Below are 23,002 nucleotides of genomic sequence, written 5' to 3'. Positions count from 1 at the left end.
GGCTTCGACTCAGGCTCGCATACGTTTTCGGGAATATTTCTGTCCCAATCGATGTGGACGTCACGATATTGTCTCAACAAACATCAGGACCATAGGACGTCCGTCTGTTATGAAACCTGTATATCCTAGGTACAACAATTCTGAAATGGACTTGGACGGCTCCGGCCGTGCCGATGGCGATTGTCCGTTTCAGAGAATATCCGCTAGCATAATCAAACATACATACATTCGCGATATTGGCAGCCCAATTTATGAAATACGTTTTAAATGTAAAAATGTTGAAATGTCATTGAAATTAACTTGCAAAAAACCAAATACAAATCTATTGATTTACGAACATAAGAAAGAGAGGGGGAATGATGAAAATCGATGGCAGATTGATCCCTACGCTTTAATCGAAATCAGGTTTAAAGTGTCTGTGTCGTTTGAACCGAGCCTGAGTCTGAGGAGCTCGTCTAGCCCGAACTGCCTCGAAGCTTCTCAAATCACTTTCCTTCTTAATTATACTCGGGCGTTCGAATCCGATAAGCTCGTAGACGAGCTCTTAGGATCGTCGAGAGTGATCCTCCCGAAAATTGGGCGTCTCCACTTTCCGCGTGTTCGCATCACCTGGTGCGTTTTAAGCCCCCGCTCATCCCCCTGTGTGCTCGAGCCGAGTTAAAACAATCCCGACGAAACACTTGCAGCGGCAACAACCACGACAACGTCCCGTCCGAGCCCGCCGTGGTTCATGACTTCTCAGCCGAGCGTTTGGAGCACAGCTAAGCCGACTGTCAGGCCTCCCTCGAGGATTACGACGCCCCCGGCTCAGCAGTCGCCGCAACCGCCGACACCGTCCACCTCGGTGCTGCCAATAACTACTATGACAAGGTCAGTATTCGCGTTCGCGTACTACTTATTTTTAATTCAGTTTGTGACGCAGTTAACATTTTTTAATTGCATTTATATAATTATTTTATTTTAAATATAGTATAAAACCAAGTTGTTTAATGTTACTCTTTATCATGTCATTTCTTAATATTATCAATTTTGAGAACCCGACGGTAGTTTGATAAAGATCATAACATTTCTTAAAATGGGTCGTCGAGTGATATAATTCTCGATCACGTAGCTTTGTCACGATCCAAGAGAGACATTCTTTAGGTGTCAACCAAAGAAAACAGAGTTATCGAAACGTTCCATTAGAGAGAGAATTGAATTACGATCCTCTCTGAGCGTAGAAATATTTTCGTTAGGTCGCGGAAGTTCGAACCATTGAAAGTGACAAACCCCTTCCGTTTTGCAGTCCCACGTCGTCGAGGTCGCCGGTCAATATGGAGGATCTCGAGGTGGACCAAGACTTAACACTTCCACAGAACGTTCCGTCTGGGAACAGGCCGCCAGTGCCTCCGGTCGTTCCTGAGACCACTCAGCCCACAACCACGTCAACATTCGCTCCTTGGAGGACGAGTCGAAGGACTACCGGTAAGCCCTCGAGTGTTTCAACGGTTTTCTTAAACGTCACGAAAACCGTTGATGGCGTTTTGATAAAGAGAGTTATACAATACAGTATGGATACAACGTTTATTTTATCATCGATGTAACGCAGCTGTGGTACATCGGTTTGGGAAGGAAACTAAGTGTCTATCGATTCGATTATCGCGTGCTTGAAAAGGAAATAGTGAGAATGACGATGAATTCTTAATTTGTAGAATTATTAATCGTACATTAGGGGAGTTCATTATAATATGCATTAGGTTCAATTACAGGAATGTTAGCTTCGGGGGGATGTCGGATGTCAATTACTGAGCAAACCCTAAAGCATAAAAAGCAGTTGTCGGAGCTTGGTACCGCATAGGAATAATTATAGTCGAATGAGATTTGAGAAGATATCCGAAATTAAACCTGTATAGTTCCGATCATTATGAACTCCCTACAGTCTCTCGCATGAATATAACGACGCGTTAAAATACTGAACGAGCGGAACATAAATTGTATCGATTAATGAGCACGCTTTGACTTCGGTTATAACTCGCGAACTCGGAACAATCGTCGCGAAAGATTAAGGCACCCCTGGGTATCCAAAATTCCATTTTGGTCAGCCCCGATAGGATAGGACGCTGCGTTCGCGCTAAGCTAAGCCCACGGTCCGCCCGGGGACCGGACACTAAAATCACATTAAAGCCCGCGCCATTAACTAAAGCCGGGAAACAGGCCAACCAACGCTCGTAACTAACTCAAATATTCCACAGTGCCGAGTACGCTGTTCTCGGAGTCAAGCTCGAACGGGCAATGGTACGACTACGGCAGACAAGTGTGTCCCCCGGTGATAGCCAGGAACCTGTCGTGGAACACGACCAGGGCCGGGGACGTGGCCGTGCAGAGCTGTCCGGGCGGTGCGAACGGCTTGGCGCGGTGGCGATGCCTGGCGAAGGGCGACACGGCCTACTGGCACCGAGACAGTCCGGATCTGAGCGAGTGCCGTTCCGTTTGGCTCACCACGCTGGAGAACAGGGTGACCGAGGGCGACGTGATCCTCGGCATCAGCAGGGAGTTGTCGCAAGTGACCGATAACAGCAGAGGACTCTACGGTGGAGATATGATGATTACGACGAAGATCATCAAGAACATGGCGGAGAAGATGGCGCAGGATATAAGGACGTATCAGGACGCGAATCAGAGGGAGGTGAGCGTGACTGAGCTGTTGCAAGGTGTCGTGAGGACAGGGAGCAACCTGCTGGACAAGGCGCAAATGGCGTCTTGGAAGGACCTCAGCCATCAGGAGCAGATGAGAGTCGCGACCTCCTTATTGATCGGACTCGAAGAGAACGCGTTTTTGCTCGCCGACACGCTGATGCACGAGAAAACGATCACTCACGAGGGCAGGAATATATGTGAGTACCTATACGTATCGTTAATCGTCGTTTCGTTAGGCAACGCGTGACGTACTGTGAGAAGTAACAGCTTTCTGCATCTTCTGTCATTGTCTAAGAGCAACGTAGCTGTGTAGAATTTTTTTCAACACGGAACTCGTACGGCATTCTGAAATTGGTTGAAATTACACGATGGAACGTGACTTAATGATAAAAATTACCGACGGACTAATTTAGATTGTCTGATAATGGGGCGAGAGAAAGGGTCGGTGAACCGTAATGAATAAAAAGGAGTGGCGAACCCGGGATAACGAATTAACGTTGAGCTGTCTAGCACAATGGACATGAGAGTATCGTAGGTCCAACTTTAGCATCGGGTCGCATAAATCTAGATCCCTTATCTGGGGAATGCGACTCTGGTAATATCCGGCGTAGATAAAACAAAGATCCAAACCCATCGTAATTCTCTGGTACCTCGGTGGATAATGTTGTAACCCGAGCTTTAGCCTCTCTCTCGCCCGCGTTGCCGAGCATTATCACAACAAAACCCAGGGAAAATTACGAGCAATTTGATTTACTTCCTGGAAGTAACATACTATACTAACGTACACAGCGCGCGCTCTCCGTGATTGAAGCTGGAAGGGAGTTTCTGCGGCGCGTCCGAACGCGAGGTAGCCAGCAACGGCCGCGGCAACATTAGATCCGCACGTGATAAATAGCATAACAGTAAAGAGCAAAAAGAGGATGAATTTGATGAGCGACAGCCGGCCGGATGCCATGTAACATAATATTCTTCAGTCTCTATCTCTGGCCGAGCTCTCTCTCGTTTCTTCCGCGCTAACAGAAAACTAGCTACGACTACTATCATCCGTGCCTAGAATTTTTCTTGCTGGCTACCGCTGTCATACATTTATATTCGGATGGAATATAGGCACGATGAAAGCAACGGAGATAACTCGAGGAGAATAGAAAAATGGCAGACGGGTAGATATATTTAGTTTTATTGTTACCTCGGGAAGATGAATCGAATAGCGGAACTTTATGATCGCACGATTGACGTATCTCGCGGACTTCAGTTATCGTCGTGTCGTTCACAAGGCAATACATACGTACAACTTTTCGAGGATACGAATTTTATTTCGACGCGACGAATGAAATATTAAGTAGAAGATACTGATCCACACTTTCGACTATAGAAATATAAAAATTGTAATATGTAATTATAAGACAACGAACTATTTCTAAAACTTCGATGTAGGATCTTCTAATCACTCCATCGCGAATACGTATAAATATTAGAATATGTTAATAATTTATTTCTTATCATAATCCAAAATACGATATTATAATTTTACTTTTTACGAAATACCAGTGATGGAGGTGCGCGTATTGGACGCACGGAACATCGGCGACGATCTGGAGGTGTTTCCAACGGAGGCCGCCCAACAGAAGTGGACAGCATCGAACGATCGCATAGAGCTAACCAAAGGCGCTTTGTTAGAAAATAGCGAGGGTGGCATTGTCCGTCTGGTCTTCATGGCGTTTGATAGGCTCGAGGAGATCTTACAGCCGCAAGCCGAGGTATCGTCGTTAGTTATGAGCGACGAACCACAACCGCTGCCGAAAAGGAACACGACCAGGCTTCTAAACAGCAAAGTAATTTCTGCATCTTTGGGCAAAGGAAGGCACATACAACTGAACGAGCCCGTCAGGGTCTACTTCAAACATCTGTCTATTGAGAACGTCACCAATCCAACTTGCGTGTTTTGGGATTACATCTTGAGGTAAGGTTTCCAATCTAATTACTTACGTATCTTCTACTGATTGATCATCCAATGAACCCTAGTCTCTTAACACCAAAGACTGAAGAACATTAATTGATTAAATTGAACGATCTCTCGATATTTATCATCAAGTATGTCATATTTAATTTTACCTTTTCAGCGCTTGGTCTGAGGAGGGTTGTCAAATACGGAAAACTAACGAGACGCACACAATATGCGAGTGCAATCATCTCACGAATTTTGCCGTTCTAATGGATATACACGCTGTCAGATTAGACATCGCCCATCAAGTCGCGTTGCAGATCATAACATACATTGGTTGCATAATATCTGTCGTTTGCCTAGTTCTAGCTATTCTGACATTCCAATTGTTTCGCGGGCTCAAGGTACGTGTTGCACATTAAACATTCATTTTACATAATATCTACCTACTATTGAATGATCCACTTTATTTTTCTCTTACAGTCGGACAGAACGACCATCCACAAGAATCTTTGCGTGTGTCTATTGATCGCGGAAATTTTATTCGTTTGCGGAATCGGACAAACGAACCAGAGAATTGTCTGCGGTATCGTCGCCGGGCTGCTCCACTTCTTTTTCCTCTGCGCGTTCGCCTGGATGTTCCTCGAAGGTATCACGTCGACGCAATATCCGCCGGTTATAGCAATTCGACGAACCGTGGAATAGTGAACCAACAAACTTCCGCGGATGAACGGTGAAATGCGGATTTTGATTTTTCTTTCTATTCTCATCCCGCAGGTTTCCAATTATACGTAATGCTGATCGAAGTGTTCGAAGCGGAGAAATCGAGGCTACGGTGGTACTATCTGGTCGCGTACGGGGCCCCGTTACTGGTCGTCGCCATTTCTTGTATAATCGATCCTCTAAGTTACGGCACCGACCGATATTGCTGGTTACGAGCAGACAACTACTTCATCTTCAGTTTCGTTGGACCTGTGATACTCGTTATACTGGTAAAAGGACTTCTAATACTAAAGAAAATATAAGCCGCCTTTCATTAGACTTGTATGATGATGTTTTATTGGGATTCACACGATAATGTTTGTGGAACCAATGAAACGTCGAATCTTGAGGTATTATTCCAGTACACTGTTCTTTCGATATGTCATTATATATATATATATTAACCAACAATATCCTTCTAAAGTTTTAAGTAACGTTGGTTTGATCACGTAACTATTCTGTTCTTCAACTTTTATTGATTCTACATAGAATAAAATAATTACAAGGATCGTTGGTTTATCTTCTTATCAGGCGAATCTGGTATTCCTGTCGATGGCAATTTACATGATGTGCCGACACGCGAACACGACCGTGGCGATGAAGAGTAAGGAGCACTCGCGATTGGCCAGCGCAAGGTAAGCCTGACGGTTCTGTTCGTACCTACATACCTACAGAAAGCGTAAAAATACGAATTTGTATATACCTTATACATTGTATATCTCTATATTGAAGTAATCTCGATCGAGTACGTCTGTAAACACGTATCGAAACACTATGAAATCCTCTCGTCGAGTAGAACGTCGAAGTGTTTGTTTGGTGCTTTCGGTTCACGTTCGCAAGCTTTACTTGCTTAAAAAGAGAGTCTCCCGAAAAGAGAGTCTTTTATTGTCACGCATCTCTTTTGGCGGCCATGCTGAGATATTTATTTTCGTTTACTATACATTTCCGTTTTATTGAGTTTCAATGTGTTTGGAATGACCGCAAGATGATTTCCGTTCGTTCGACACACCACTTGTATTGCTGTAAGTCTTAGGTATTATATGGATATGGATATTATTACTACATATATTTTACATATTTACATTATATATATATTATTATACATGTATACTTTATTACTTGATAAACGCTCGTTGAACGTGCATACGCATAGTATGATTATTACAAACGCTGTTACAAGTCGAGTCATGTTCCGAATAAAAGAAATTTGACGCGCGAACTAGAATCGAGTACGATAGTGACCAGTCTGTGCTCTGTAGTTTTTATGATTCAAACGAAAGTCGAACGAGGAAAAAGAGAGAGACAGTATAATAACGACACGATATTAGCTTGATAAATCTCTACATATATGGAAATCGTTGGTGATGGTAGTTAAACTCTTCTGCAAACTCGACTCGTTTTATTATTGAAGCTGCCTCATCGCAAAGAATCATCTCTGTATTGTTTTTTGTTCATTTTGTATTTGTCCATTTTGTGTGTCGATCTTGCGTTTTTTTCGTACAATTCAAACTGTAATTAAGTGTTTTTGATGGTTGCCTTTTAATACAGCGCAGCGGTGTAACACATAGTAATACGAATCGAGTGTTGCACCAGTGAAACTATAAGTACTTCTTTTTATACATATAATCAATTAATTGAAATGGTGTCGGAACAATCACCTAACTTTGCTGTCTTGTTTCATTTTTGTATTAAATCTTCTACCCACTTCTGTCTACACTGTTCTACATTCTTCTGCATGGCGTGGTTGGTTGGTAGTGGAAAGGAAGAGAATGCTCTTCCCAACAAATTGCAAGCGCACTTGTAAGATATTTACCAATTTTTATTATTACTCACCTCGTTCATCATCACAACATCATTTTCTCTATTAATCGTCTCACGATTTTTCTTCCTTGTTTACTGCGATCATCATACATTCTTTATCTGTCACCTTATACATTACCATTTAGAGCTACCAAATCATTGTTTAAATTTAGTTCTGTTCATTTTCTTGCGAATGTAGAACGTATCAAAATGAAATGTAGCTAATCTGTTCGCGGAAGAGAACGTACCCACACGCTAATTGTTCGTAAATCAAAACAATCATCATCGATCGTGCAACTCACTGGAATCGCAAATTGTCATTGTTATCCTCATTGTTCTATTATTATTATTGTCATTGTTATCGTTATTGTTATTGTTTTGTGCCCGTTTGAAACGAGTCTGAGCAATTCGCAAATTACCAACAGCTTACGTAGCGAGGTGTTTTCGTGGTAATGCTTAACAACAGAGAGGGAGAGGACGAGATTGAGAGAGAGAAAGAGAGAAAGCACACGTGGTGACGATCGATAATTCTCTGAACTCCTTTAGTCACGTCACGCCGTTTGCCTTTCCTCTGAGTACACACGACGATTCAAACCGCATGCCGTGTTTATCCTTTAGTTTCAGGTGTAACGCCTGATTTGAGAGTAGCTTAGTTGGAATACGCCGCGCGCGAGATTAGAAGTAACAAACACCCCGTGTCTACCTATACAGTTCGTGTACCCGACCCTCCCGTAGACCGTAGTCTATTGTTAGCAAATCCAAAAATGAATAGAAAGAAAAGTGTGCCGGTCGCCAATGAAACTAAGCCATCCAGAACTAATACCTTATTGGTATATTTATTGGTAATTAATTAAAGTTTTATAATAAAAACAGTGGTTACATCGTGAACGATATGCAAAAAATGTCCAACGCCATATGAAACGATTATAGCGCAGATATTAATATGCGTATCGATTCTTCTTGGCGAGCGGTGCAATGAGAAGAAAAAAAGACGACGAGAAAGGTGGAAAGAAGCACCTAAGGAATAGCGGTGTATGCGTGCGATGCTTATAGGACGTCCCTGTGCCGCTTCGAGAACCCGCGAAAGCATTAACGATGCTAATGCTTTGTCGGAGAATCGTGTATACTACACGTGCACACGTGTACAAACGAGCAACATTAGTACACTTTATCGTCGGGCGATTTCAAATGTTGCGTGCACTTCGATGCATATAACGCCGCGCGCCGTCCCTCTGATAATCTTCCCGTGTTCTCGCCGCTCCATTTCGATAAGGAACATGACAAATGTAGCATTGGAACTATTAGAATTAAAGTCACACCATCATCGATCATTTGGCACGTTACCCTTAATATTTTCGATGCCACGAGACTTGATAAAAAATCGTTCCCTCCCACCCATTACACCCTCTTCACGTTCTTTATACATTTTTCTCTTGTTCTTTTCTTCATTCTATTATTCTGTCTCTATCTGGCCACCCTTCATGTGATGCAACATTAGCATTATTCACACGTTCCTTTAAGCATCGCTCGCGATTATGTTTGATGAACCTCGATTTCGGTATGACTAATAGCATTGTGTTTTTTTTCATCAGGGCATGGCTGCGAGGAGCAATCGTCCTGGTATTTCTTCTGGGACTCACCTGGACGTTCGGGCTCCTCTACTTGAACCAGGAGTCCGTCGTGATGGCGTACGTCTTCACCATATTGAATAGTCTTCAAGGGCTGTTTATCTTTATGTTCCATTGCGTTCAGAACGAGAAGGTAAGGGAATACGTCGGGGTCCAAACGTCCACCTTACTTTAAAACATTCTGCGATGCGTTTCAACGTTTTTCAATCTCGTCGAGTCATCTTTCATTATTTCATATCTCCCATTACATTCTTATCATTAACGAGAACTTTGATATTTTTGTCTAAGGCAATGTTAACGTAATTTCTATTAAAGAACGATATTAAGTCAGTTCAGTTGACTGCATTTGTGTTTTCCCTTGTGTACTAAACAATCGTAAAATTGTATCAAGCGAGACTAGAAGAGTGAGAAAAAAAGAATTGGAAAAACCGCATTTTATACATAAAGATTGTTAAACTGTTTCTATTAAGTAAGGTTTATAGTTAATTGAATTAATCACAAGTTAATGATCTTGTAACATAAGAATTCGATGCACTGTGTACGTAAGCGGATTCTTCGTATCATTATAAGTAACAATTAACACGATAGGCAAGAGAATCATTCGAGAGAAATCGTACTTAAAACGCGATGCAATCATAGACATCGTATGGTATTTCTTAAACGAACACGATGACAAACAAGATGATGATGTCTCAAATAAAGTGCTGTGGCAATCGAAAATCATCCAACATTTTAATTCGTCGTCAATCAAAAATCTGGGATCCTGTAACTTGATTTGCGAACTTCAGTTATTTTCATTTCTAAAATCAATTTTTGTTCCTTAGCATTTACATGTTTGGTTGCCACTGCAGAGATGCACCGCTCTTTTTATTATTTCTCTGTAAATTCAGCACCAACCGCTTCGTATGATCGATCATATATGTGTGTGTCGAACGTTATACATTCATCGTTCGAATTTAATTTATTCTCGAATCTATTATTTTCGGTTTCTTAAATTTCCTTAAATGAACGAGAAACGTACGCGCACCTACCTTGGTTTTTTGTGCACCGTTAAAGACAAAACCTTTCGTTGGGGGGTCGGGTTTGCTTTGCAATTGCAGGTGAGAAAGGAGTACAGGAAGTTCGTGCGCCGGCACTCGTGGCTGCCGAAGTGCCTCAGGTGCTCGAAGACGGTGACCGGAACCTCCGGCGGCTCTTCCGGTACCAGCGGTGGTGCTGGTGGCGCAAACGGCGGTAAGGACTTCGGCTCGCACAACACCTCGTCGAATCCGTCGGCGCCGACCACCGACAGCTCCGGATTGTCGCCGCACGCTGCCTCCAATGTGGGTACAACAACGACCACGTCACCGCCGAACAATCACAACAACCTGACTGCCGCCTGTAACAATACGAATCTTTCGATAAACGTGAACCTGAACAATTTGTCGCTGAGGTCGCCGGTTGGGGCACACCAGATGCACATGATGGCACCTAGCAACCACAATAGGCATCCCGCTCAGCAAGGTATCCGATAGCCGCTTATACACCAAACCGAGAACGAAAAAAACGAATCGAGTTCATTCGTTGCAAATATCAAATAGTATCTGTCGCGAGGGGAAAAACCAGTATAATCAGCAGGAGGAAATTCTTATCGGAGAAGAATGAATAAATATAGATATATATACATATGTATATATATATATGTATCTCTCTCTCTCTCTTCTTTCCCTTCAGTTTCCTTTCATTTATACTTAGGATCGCTAACTGGCACTCTTTCGTTCCTACGCTAGCTCTTTATTACTCGACTGTGTTTTTTTTTTAATTATTCCTTTCTTCCGACTATCGCTTGTTTCTGCCAGTAACGCAAGTATGATTAATAGTTCTGGAATTAATAACGCACTCCCTCTACTACCTGCCCTGTCGCTCGTTTCACGAACCAGCCTTTCGAGTTGATAACTGATCGTGAGCCGCGCGGAAGTTTTTGCATCTTTATCGGGCGAATTCTTTCGCTGACCGCGATTCGAATCTATACGCTTGTGTACTCTTGTTCGCTTGCACGATCATCCACGCGATTAAGAGGAATGGTTTCCGCTTGCGGTTGAAATGACCGCTGTTACGTAACCCTTTCGGAAAACAGAACTTCCCCTCTGACTTAATGACACATCTACGTCATGTTAATGACGTTATCTCTCTGTCAAAACGTCGCAATAGGTACTCTACCCATCATTATCCCGTGCATCCTCTCCTTCTGTCAAAACGCACCTTGATTCGCGATAGTATATAATAATAATTTTCTTCCTTAAACATTGCGCAAAATTTGCTGTAGACACGCTTGGCAAGGGCAAAAGATTATCTCTGATTAGTATCTAGAAACAATACCGTGGAAAATGAAAGGTCTTCGAGACGCCCCATTCAACTAGTTAAGCGTTTAACCACCGTGTCACCGCCGGCACCCTTCGTCCCGTTCGCTCGTGTATGCTAATTCAACCGCGTCGCCCCATCTTTGAAACTACCCCCATTCTTCCTCTTGTCGTCTGCCCCGTTCCTTTTTTTAATGTGTTACCCCAAGTCTGTTGCAGGATAAATTGCGAAGCGGGTGTCCTCGACCCTCCTAGTCGAGGGACTGATTCGTTTCGAATGGCCGCGCGTTCTGTACAAAAGCGACTCGTGCCAGAAAAGTCTTTTTTTTTTCAAATCGTCACCGATAATAGCTTTACCACCTCGAAATGTTGGCTTCGGAACGAGACGAGCTAAAAAGGCATTTAACGAACCATTCCACTCCTTCAACTCTATCGCGAAGAGAATTTAGAAGGAAAGAAAACGAAAGAAAGAGAGAGAGAGAGAAAAATATTTAGGGAGTCAAAGTTAGTTGTAGGTAGGGAGTACATAGGCTGATCTAAAAATTAGTCTATCCGTCTAGGAAAAAAAGAGAAACCGGAGTGTAATTATTGAACGTAGTTATGTCGGAAAATATGATAAACAACGATACCCGATCGTAGATGAAACGATAACCACGGTTGGCTCGGTATGTATACGCGTATGTCGGTTGTATTTTCAGCAAAAATGTATTGCCAATTGTTGGGACGAATTTATCGAGTTGATAGTGCAGATTACTAAACGCGAGCCATATTCGCCGGATGGGAATGACGAATAACGTTATACAATTATATATAATCGCGCGATATCGTTCATTTCTTCCGTTTATTCTTTTATTCTTTGTTTCTCGTATGCTACGCTCGTTTGTAAATTTATCGGTTACGCATCGGTAAATTCGCCGAATTTAAAACGGTTCGTATAAAAGCGCATCTCGTGATTCTCGCGGAAACAAACGTCGCTCGTACGCGGTAGCACGATGTTCTCTGTTTTTTATCTAACCACCCGATGCGATCAGGAGGCATGAACGCGGTCAGAAAATATTAAAAATCGTTGCAACGAACCAACGTGGAAGCTAACAGAAATACAAATATTTTGCGATTCCGCGAGTCTCGACGAATTCGTTGTCGATATCCATGTCGAAGTTTATTCTCTCGCCTTGAGTAAAGAAAATAAAAAATAAAAAATGGTTGACGCACGAATAAAGAGAAAAATAGCTAATCCGAAGTATTCTCACCGCGGTAAGCATTGTTCAGTCAAAAAATACATGGCACGCTCTTTCGCTCGATTTTGCACATCTGTAAACACGCGAAAGTACTATTTGCAAGACCTCCTACTAACAATGGTGATTTTCGTGCTTCTTATCTGGCTCTGGGTTTGGTGTAACGCGGTTGCTGGCTACTTTGTACCCTGTCTCCCTTTCCCCCTAAAGTCTCGAATACCTGCGAGACTCACTTTTATTGCGATGCACATCACGAAGAAAGCGAGCACGGCTCTCATTTATTTCAGATGATGTTCCAGATCGTTAATGAAACGTTCCTCTCGACGGCTGGACCACGAGAGACGTAACGAATCTGTAGCATCGATGATTTATACAATCGGCTTCGCAGCTGCAGTTCTGATCGCCGAGTGCCAACACTCCCGGCCTGCACGCTCGGTCCATTTTCTGCCCGCCCGCTGTTTTATCTCTGTTTAAACGAGCAGCGTCGGTGTCCGCGGCGAATTAACGCCATTAACTTGACGCATGCCAGTGCATCAAATTTTAATATCTATTTATCACCGGGAATTATTACAATAGAAATCCGAGTAAAGTCTCACGGTTCAAATACAAAATTATCCTCAGCATATTATTCTATTACTAAATCTGTTCCTATATCTTGTGATGAAAGAATATTATTGAACGCACAGATTTAAAATTGTAAGTCTTACGTCTAGTAGCATGTGCTCTAACAAGTCAGCTATGACTTCTTTCCATAACCAGTTTGTCGCTTATTGAATTTTTCACTGTCGATGCGTCTGGTGCATAAGCCGACCGGTAACACAGTAAATAAATAAATCTATACAAATCTTCCTGCTCCACGAGGAAAGTACACGTTCAGAAAGATTCGTAATGTACGAGCGAATGTTGTTTTACCCAATCGCGTGGGCAGAATCCTCCGACCGGTATAAGTACATACGCACGCATGAGTGTGAATAAAATTCGAATGCGAATAGATTTTTATACAAACATCTGAGACGCAGTCGGTCCTTCCGTTCATCGAATTCTGTCCACGCGCAAGAAATGTCTTTTTTAAGTTCTCGATCGAAAAGTGCCCCAAATCAGCTCTTTCTTCTATTCCCTTTCGTAAACTCGTCGCTACCCGGTTCGGTTTTTACAGACGCTCTTTAAATACACATACGTACAAATGGTTCACTCGATTCCGGACTCGCTTCGCACACATATATAGGAAACGTTACACGTTCTGTCTCTCTCTCTCTTTCTCTCAATCTCCAATGTTTTCCATGCGTCGCTGCTAGTTGAAGCTACGCATTTTTCTATGTGTGCATACGAAGTGGGTCCGGAATCGCTTCAGTCACCCGTACACACAGATTTACATGTCACACTATCGGACCACTTAGCCGCGAAGATAGCGGAAAACTCGTCGAAGCGAGGAAAATCTGCATCGATTCGTGTCACCTATCTCTCTCACACCTCCTCCGCAATGCTCACACAGACACTTGGAAGTACGCACACGCGCTTCTCGATCACTTTTGCTTACCATTCACACCCACGCAAACACTCGCACAAACGTACTTACACGACGTTCATTTTTTCCTACCTTTTTCTCTCTCCCCTCGCGTCCGTCTCTCGCTCGCACCGTTTCGCTAATTAACACCACGTGCACACTCGCGCGTAAGACTAGGGTAATACACGGATCATCGAGATCTTTAACAAGCCGAGGTTGAACATGGTGCAGAGACGGTCGAACGAAAATCCATAATTAGTTGAGCGAAACGTGAAAAAGCAGTGTTCCCTCTGGAACACGCGCCGGTTGTATTACGGCCGGTTTTCGGTTTTACATCGTGGCGCGACGCGTAATTTTATTCCCCGGAAATACCTGCAGCGGATGATCGATATTACGCTATTTCCTCTCTACATCTCGTATACACGTTTCAATCTCGGTTCGCGGTTGCTCGTCAGCGTCCCGCAAACGAGGAGCCCGTTCTTCGATGCGTTATTTCATTACAAGCACCGAGAAAACAAAGAAAACTCGTTCCTTCTCAACTCGTCTCACTCCGTTGCGCAATCGAAATACCTTCAAATATGAATAAATTAAAATGCTTACTCCACCATATTAACAATTTATATCTTCCAAGATGCGCGTTAGTTTGAAGCAGTCATTATTTAAAAGAACTACAATATATACAAATTTCATTTAGAAAAATTCTTGAAACTATGTTACGATTAACCATGAAAAAATCAAGTTCATTTTTTTATTCAAATTCGTCGGATGAAATTTTGGCTGGAAGTAGGAGAGTCGCGTGATCCGTCTATATATGAACGGAAAACAGGTGCGATTGCGTATCGTCCTGCACCAGGACATACACAGCGTGTGTGCGTGCGGACGTCGCGTATCTCAGCTCGTTACGTTCGTAGGTGCACAGGTCAAATCCGGCATGTTTCCGGTTGCAGCTCTTCTCGAGATATCGTCGGATTTAGCGTGTCTTTCGTGCGCGCGTCGCTTCGGAAAGGGTCGCCCGGAGGCCCCTTTTTAAACCGTGTCACACGAAATCCGGCTAATCTCCGGACGAATACCGGGCGTGTTATTTGTCACGAACAATCTCGCATTGCTAATTACGAATTAATGAGATTCGGAGATACTTTGTTCACGGATAAATTTTTCGTCGAGATTAGAAAAAAATGGAGCGAGGCGTTTCCTTAAGATTTCGTGGGACTCGAGCAACCCTTTGTTTACTGATAACGAGTAAAATGTCTGCAATCAATTATTAGATTGATCTAGATTAATGTTTCGTCGTACACTTTAACGTTCTCTCCGCTGTTAATCATCGCGTCGACTTGGCCTTCTATGTTAATCACTTGATCTTTCGTGTCCTGTGAACCAAGACTATTATACCCTCGTGTATTGTAATACACGAACATTACAACCTCGTCTTCCATGACTCGACATAACTTCCTATTACGTTGCAGTCTGATTTACGGACAGCAATTAACAGAGGGTAGTCACCGTTTGACTAATGCTCGACTGGTTCACCATCATTAAACTCTTTTTCGACGTTATGTCGAAGCTTGTTCTAAATTGCTTCGAATACGATATTTTATAATATCAACTATAAAATAGAGGACACAATGACCCATCACTCATACCTGTATCAGTAACAGTGCGCGTCTGACCAGTGGCTGACTCGTTCTACTGCCGCTCGATTCTTTCGACGTTAGATCATCCACATCGAGTCATCCCTGAAAAATATTCACGGGAACGACTTAAATATTCATTTTAAACACACGCATACTAATTATTCATCGAGAACACAAAATCGATCATCATTTGTATCAGTAAACGAAGGGTTAAAAGGGAACGGCGAATGATTCGATTTTTACAGTACTTGGCGTCCGGTCGAAGCTGGGCGATTGTCGATAGGCAGCCGGCAGTGACGGTGCCAGGTGAATCCTCTCCGACAGAGGCTCACATCGTGGCCACCCTGCCGTACGCCCGTCACGCCTTCTTACCCTCAGCTCCCAATATCCCCAAATCTGCCACCGCCACTTGGGGCCACCTTAACAAAAACCTTATGTGGAAGGTAACTAACTCACCGCTAAAAGCTAACAGAAAAAGAACGAAAGGCTCGCTCGCTCGTGTCATATTGTCTCGATTTAAATCTTTCCTTTTTCTTATTCTTCGTGCCATTCTTTCTCTGATTCACTGCATGGCGTGTCATGGTTTGTTTAACCCTTTCTGACCCAGGCTTGTGAAAAGATTGCATTCTGCCCTAGTTCCTAATTCGTAAGTTTATCGCTGATATAATAATCTGAATCAGAAAGGGTTGATTCATTCGATTCTCGTTTCATTTTATAATTCCATTTTACGTTCTCACCTTGCCGTTGTCCGGTCTTATTTGACAAGCACCTAGAGACACATTTTGCACACTTAGAGAGAACACCTCGTGGTTTCACCGAACTTGACGCTTCGATACAGCATGGAGGTGTGGGAAAAATTATATCCGGGTGAATACACGGATGATAGCTTGCGTAATACCCTTTTTCCCTGTTCTCATTCCAACACGATCAATTCGGACGCGTAGCTAATTGTATGTGTGTTGTACATTTTCATTTAGTAGTGACAGAATAATATTATATGAACGTACGCACACGATCACAACTTTTGTATATACATGATCATGCAGCACGTACGGAATATTCTCGCTCGTTCCTTCGACCATGCATGCGAACTCGCGGATTTGCTCACCGAGATTCGTTATCCTACTTTGCAAAACGTAGGCGTCACGTGAATCAGGAATTTGCATTTACCAAACTCAAACATCACGAATTAGATATAAAATTTTGAATTCCATTGAAACGAAATCGTAATAATCCTATCGTGCACGTATTCGTACTCAGCCCATACCAAGTCATACACCGAATCATTTTATGTTTCTCATTAAATCACTCCAATCCATCTTCCTATACTTATCAGTTATTAAACGAGCTTGTTTCTCCTGCAGAACATTTCTTTTAAATCGTACTCCCGCGACTCCGGCCACGGCGGCTCCGAGCAAGAAGATTCACCGAGGACGCACAACACCCTGACTTTAGGTCATTCAGCACGGAATCGCGGCGCGAGGAACATAACCGAGAACAACGACATCGTTGGCAACAGGATTACCGGTAACGGCGGCGGTAGAAGAGCGGCGATGCCTTACAAGCACAAGTACACGGAGATCATCGACGGTCGCGCGAACGGTCCTGGTCACCATCAGTTCCACGGCCATCATGGTCAACACGTGCATCTGCCTCGGGATCTGACGAACGAGGACGAACCAGTCTACGAAGAGATCGAAAGGGGCGGTGGCGGTGGAGGTGGCGAGATTCAAGTGTCGGACATGTCCGATGAAGACGGCAGAAGGCAGAGCGATATGAGCCGACAATCGTCGAGAAGTTATGCCGATCACAGGCCGTTGATCCCCTATTCGCCAGCCGCCGAAAGGAATTTGGTGCATTACGGGCAAACGTTAACGGACCGTGGTAACGGCGATGCTAACATTCATTGCGACGTGTTGGAATACAGCTCAGCGGAGCGAACCCTAAACGCTTGCTGGGAGAAGCTGCGAAAACAGCAGGCATGGTATGAACGTGGTGACCTGCCGCGGCTTCCGCCTAGTTACGGTATACCGCCGCAGCCAGATCACACGAGAACGGTCGCAGTACTCGACGGCCACACGGTCGTCTGCCATCTGCAGCCGCAGGCGGACATGTACACCGGACGCGGGATGCCACCGCCCTCCTATAGCGAGTGTTAGGACGCCCCCGAGGACAGGATCCTGTTATCGTCCTCTTGGTCTTCCTACGCGAGGACGACGGACGTGGTCCTGGCTGTCGAGACGCTGCACCGCGTGGCAATCGAACGATACTCGGAAGAACGTATGCTCGCGGACGTTACGGAAAGGTGGCTTCAACGCACGAATCAGTGGAATCTTCGATGATGATGATCCCCTTTCGATCACGATGGTTCCTTCTTGAAGAAGAAGCCACGAATCTGAAGCGAGCGAACGCGGTACTCGTAGTACGTCCAGCCGGATAAACGAGGACGACATGTTTCCGTCGTGGACGCGATTCATCGAACCTGAAAGTCGACGATCGCCGTGTTTCTTAGCCATAACCGGGCCACGAGGATTGTGGTCCGTTCTCCTTTGTTTCTATAATATTTCTGTTTAATCGAGGATCGCGTGGATTCATCCACGCCGAAGGACGTGTCTGTCGTCTCCAGTTCTGGAACCGTGCGAGTGTATGACGAAGCGCCGTGGTGTTTGTACGATAGCGTGATTTATGAAAACGACAATGGAATGGACCTCCCTGTTAATGTTTAATCAATTGTCGTCGTACCGTCGAAACAGTGATCGGTTTCCTACTATTTGGCTCACCGATAAGGCGATTGAATACGATATCATGCGGAGAACGATAAAACGTGACGAGTCCTCTTTAGGTTTCTAAAATCTGCTAGGAAAACGCTGCAGAATTCGGTTTCGAGGAAGACTCATACATAAACGCTCGTTTGCTGCAACAGTAGCGTGACTTAAAATACATTTCTAAGAAACTAGTTGGAAATCTTTAATTACAACTTGATAGGATTATTATATCCATTAGATAAAATTATAATAACATCATCATTCACTGCCATGAATTCATCAGGGATCTTCCAGAATTAATCGAATCAAATATAGCACTGATACAACAACTAAAAGATTGTGACTTTTAAAACAATAAGTTTGAATACCTGGCAATATTGTTTAACTATTTTCATTTTAAGAATATTACACTGAACTGCCAAATAGTGGCATTTAAAGTAGAAGTATCGCATCCTCCACTGCCATTCAGTAGGGATTTGTTCTATTCATACACGTTAGAAATCACAAAAGGACATGAGAATTATATCATTGTTGCAGTAAATAAGCGATACCACCACGATTCGGATGAGATAAATCTTGCCGTTTTATTTCCTTGCGTTCAACCGGATGATCTTACCATTCGTTGTCGGTTTGTCCTCGAAGCCAGTCCTTGTACGCGTTTAAGTCTCGAGGATGAATCTTTCTCAATAATCTCATCGATATCAGTTCTGCTCGTTAACAGGAACAATTCGAAGTTGACATGAAAGACGGTAAGACATATCGACATCGATCGAAAATAAGATTCACCGCGAGTTTCGGTGCTGAAATCATTTGGTTTGTTAACGAACCAAGATATCGATGAAATTACGACTTGGAATACCCAAAGGAAATCGGCGACGACTCGATAAAGGAATCTGAAGCCTGTGTTTTCTTTCGCAATGTTTCGACTTTCATTGTATCCCGAGGACAGTGTTCACTGGCATATCTTGGATTGCTGAATCGGTACTTATCTCGAACGGAAGAAAAATTCAAGTTACTTAATTAATCGATCAACGCTTATTTCGATTATCACTATCCGCGTTTAACTCGTGATCGTGTTGTAGAATTACTTCTACACAAAAACAGTCGAACTGCTTTTGAATATAATATTTGCAACTCGAACTTCAAGTTTCGAAGACGAGAATAAAAAAGTACACGTGTACAGATAGCGACTGATTCACAGTTTCCTCCAAAGGAAGAGCCACGGCTTAAAGTACCATTATCAGGTCGTCCCGGCCAGCTCCTCACTGTACATTGCTTTGGAACGTTACGTTTTAGTCCCAGAATGTTATTTTTATAAATAAAAAAATTATATATAAATGTATATGTATGTATACAGTAATGATATGATATATATATATGTATACATAAAACAAAGAAGAGAGAAAAAGAGAGAGAGAGAGAGAGAAAATGAACGAGAGTTGTATGAAACAGGTATATACATATATATATAAATATATATATATATATAGTGATACAAAGCGATTTTTCCGAACGACGTGGAAAAAGCGAAAAAAACTTAGTCACTGTTTTTTACTATTTTTTAAAGAACAAAAGGTATATGTCGTAACCGCGTAATCTATAATGTGTAACTAAGGGAACCCGCGCGCTATTTATTTTTTATCATCCGTGAGTGTTATCTAATGTGTAATTAGCGGTCATGTTGATTAAGTATCGATGACCGGTGACGTGCGATCGTGATATGTGTGCGAAACAATTGATCCGACGTATATGCGTGTAAGATCACCGTTGACCGGTCGTCAATTCGGGTGGCGAAATTTTCTGCTCGGGAACAAGATCCACGATGAGCGAAAGCGTACGTCTGTATCCGGTGGAGGAACGTCGAGCTTTGGAAGCGCCATTTTTACTCGATGTTCTTCTCGGATTGATAAACTCGGACTAGGAAAAGATATGTTGATGAGTTAGAACTAAACGAATTTTTTGTTTCTGCCTTTGTTACGCTACGATTCCGCGCTAGAATGTATCTGTCAAATTTTTCCTCCCATTTGCGCAGAATTACATTTATTAAACAAGTGCTAAGCAAATTGAGCATAATCTTTTTCGCGGTTCTGTAATGTCCTTTTTAATATCGTTTCTTTATTTTCCCTTCTTTAATTTATTTCTCTGCTCAGCCGGGCCAGCCGTGATCCTTCTCTCCGGCAAAAGTCGTACGTTAAGACCGATTACATCTATAGGCGAATTATAAAAATAGTGATAATCAGCGTTTAAGGGTACCAGCGTAGCTGTTACTAAGCTTTACGAACGTTTCCTCCGACTTGTACGAAACGTAATTGTTGCTCATTCTGGCGTAGCACGTGAACTTGTTCGCGGTTATCTCGATTACATATTTCTTTTATCATAGAGACCCCATCGCACAAGCGTAGCTTGAAGTGAGAACAAGCATGCATCCGGTACAACCGTTTCTGTCCACAATGTTAAAGTGTAGAACGAAAATCTGTAACCGTGTGGAGTGTACGTGTACATACAATCGTTTCCAACGCTGAAAAATTCAACCGTCTCCGTTTTTCTTATCCACGTAACTGCGCAACGTGAACTTCGTGAATGTGTTTCTCGGTCGTCGCCAATTCTATATGATGCGGAGGATCGGTATGCTTTCTTCAAACATTTTTTATTACACTTTTACATTCCTTAGTTGTCACGACAAACAGCAACCACGCGAGGCATCATTTTTAGTCCATTATAGGACAACGTGTCAGAAGCTGAACGAAATCGGGAGCAACATCTTGCGTTGTTAATCAAAATAGTAAGCTATCGTGGTATTGAAACTCATGGATTGCTTGTGAGCATTCAATAGACAACCAGATAGATCATATTTGCAGAACTGTTTAACAACTGCAAACTATTTATTTTAGCTGTTCTACATTGAGTGACAATCATGCGGAAGTATGGCAGATTGTTCACGATTTCAAAACAAGTCCCGTGAAATTTCTTTCTTCGGTCTCATATTCATTTTCTTTTTTTGTATCGCCACGTTTTGCGATCACGTTTAATTCTATGCACAAGAGTAATTTTTACAGGCGAAAGATCTTGTCCGTGGAATTACCGGATATAATTATAAACGCAGCCACATTCCATCCGTTTGACTTATCGTAATCGAAAGAGATAGCAGCCAATCACACGGGAGCAAAACTTTAAGCACATAGTGTTTGGTGAATAGGCAATCGGTCTAGATTCTCGCCTGTTCTTATTCTCTTTTTCTTAATTAATCGACGGCATAACCGGCGGGCCATGCTAAAGGGAAAAGAGGACACACTGTTATTGTCACGTTTTTTTTGGGGTTTGATGAGTGCGAGAGAAGACAGAGAGAGAGAATGAAAGTGTGAAAAAGCATTATTATCAGGATATTCTCAAAACGAAGTGTACATAATTGTAAATAGGGCTTTGTACATGTTGAACACATTGTAATGTAAATGGAGAAAATGTACTAAGATAGTGAGCGAGAGAGAGAAAGAAAGAGGAAATCTTTTATGTATTCCACGAGAAGTGGAAGTAAGGTGCGAAAAAATTTGTGTGAAAGAGAGAAAGAGAACGAGGGAGGCGACCGAGACGATCGATGTGAAAAACCAGAAAAGAATATTCTAGATAAGACAAGTTACTAGTAAGTAGTGGATATTACAGTGACTATTATCGTGATGGCGTATACACGCGAAACGGTTTAACTTAAGTCCCCAACGTAATTAGTTAATGTGTAAATAAATTAAGCGAGGAAGTAAAGCAAACAAACAGAACAAAAAAACATTAAATGAGAGCCCAAGTAATCATTGGATATTTATAAACGACTTCATTAAAGAGAAGTTACGTCAGACAGATAAAAGAGAGAAAGAATGAGAAGTGAAATGAGAGAAGACGACGTGTATGTTGATTCGATGTAAGAAGGAAGATTGTAAAAAAGATTCATGTGGACTATAGCATTCGTCCCGAGCGTTAGGTTTACTGTTACGGCTGTATGAAAGGAAAGGAAAAAAAGACAAAAAGGTAGGATGAAGAGAACATGAGGATAGACAAAAGCAAAAGAGAGAGGAGAAAAAATGGAGAATAGGATATGTACGACAGTTAATCAGATGGACAGATGTACAGTGCATGTTTTATCCTTAGCCGTTTTATAAATATAAATATCCTCCTCCCTATCCAACCCTTTCCTCTCATCTCCTCGCGTCAGGGAATATCTTCTCCTCTCCCGTTTCCTCTTTTCACGCGACTAATTAGCCGCGAATCTAATCTTCTCTCTGATCGAGTACACCTGTCCGTATTGTCCAATCTGGGAATGTTCCTTTTCAATCATGTGCGATTGTCTCTCTTTACTTTTCGTCCCTGTTCTCCTGTCCGCAGCATAAAGTAAACGGGTCCGATCGTGTCATCCCTCGAGATACTTAGCGACAGTAAGCTTTCATTTCACGTGCAAAAAGAGCAGGAAAAAAAGACAAACAAATGAAAATGCTTCGGAGCGGCGTAGCGGCCAGAGAAAGAAAGTTCAAAGCGATATCGCAGAGGGTCAACCCAGAAAAAAAACACCCCGCCCCCCAAATCCTTTCCCACACCCAGCCACCTCACCACCATGAAAGTGTCAGAATATTTTTCGAATCGGCTTTTTTCTAAACCGTTTTACCCAAAGACACAAGAGCATAGAGCAGCGGTCAAATTGCAGAATTTCGGATGAAAGCCGGCGCGCGATTCATGGTCT

At 42.8% G+C, this 23,002-nt stretch overlaps 1 protein-coding gene across 8 annotated transcripts in view; it reads left to right on the top strand.

The window, feature by feature from the left end:
• The window catches only part of LOC108631405 (latrophilin Cirl), a 338,358-nt gene extending 318,698 nt beyond the window's left edge, over positions 1–19,660 (top strand). For 2 of the 8 annotated variants that reach the window (XM_018035306.2, XM_018035308.2), the window contains exons 5-17: positions 687–870; positions 1,286–1,464; positions 2,232–2,873; positions 4,225–4,636; positions 4,797–5,022; positions 5,102–5,267; positions 5,396–5,610; positions 5,912–6,015; positions 7,136–7,180; positions 8,773–8,941; positions 9,909–10,130; positions 15,763–15,960; positions 16,882–19,660. In XM_018035306.2, coding sequence (XP_017890795.1) covers positions 687–870; positions 1,286–1,464; positions 2,232–2,873; positions 4,225–4,636; positions 4,797–5,022; positions 5,102–5,267; positions 5,396–5,610; positions 5,912–6,015; positions 7,136–7,180; positions 8,773–8,941; positions 9,909–10,130; positions 15,763–15,960; positions 16,882–17,676 — 3,557 coding nt within the window. In that variant the 3' untranslated portion in view covers positions 17,677–19,660. Of the gene's footprint in view, positions 1–686; positions 871–1,285; positions 1,465–2,231; positions 2,874–4,224; positions 4,637–4,796; positions 5,023–5,101; positions 5,268–5,395; positions 5,611–5,911; positions 6,016–7,135; positions 7,181–8,772; positions 8,942–9,908; positions 10,312–15,762; positions 15,961–16,881 lie in introns of those variants that run through there. The other 6 variants (XM_018035307.2, XM_018035309.2, XM_018035310.2 and 3 more) reach the window with 6 other exon arrangements.
• The last annotated feature ends 3,342 nt before the right edge of the window (positions 19,661–23,002 follow it).

The sequence above is a fragment of the Ceratina calcarata genome, unplaced genomic scaffold (assembly GCF_001652005.2).
Source record: "Ceratina calcarata isolate Rehan_Ccalc_2016 unplaced genomic scaffold, ASM165200v1 scaffold9, whole genome shotgun sequence".
In the NCBI taxonomy this organism is placed as follows: Eukaryota; Metazoa; Arthropoda; class Insecta; order Hymenoptera; family Apidae; genus Ceratina; species Ceratina calcarata.
The sequence above is the reverse complement of the archived record's forward strand: the minus strand, read 5'-3'. Positions and strand labels throughout refer to the sequence as shown.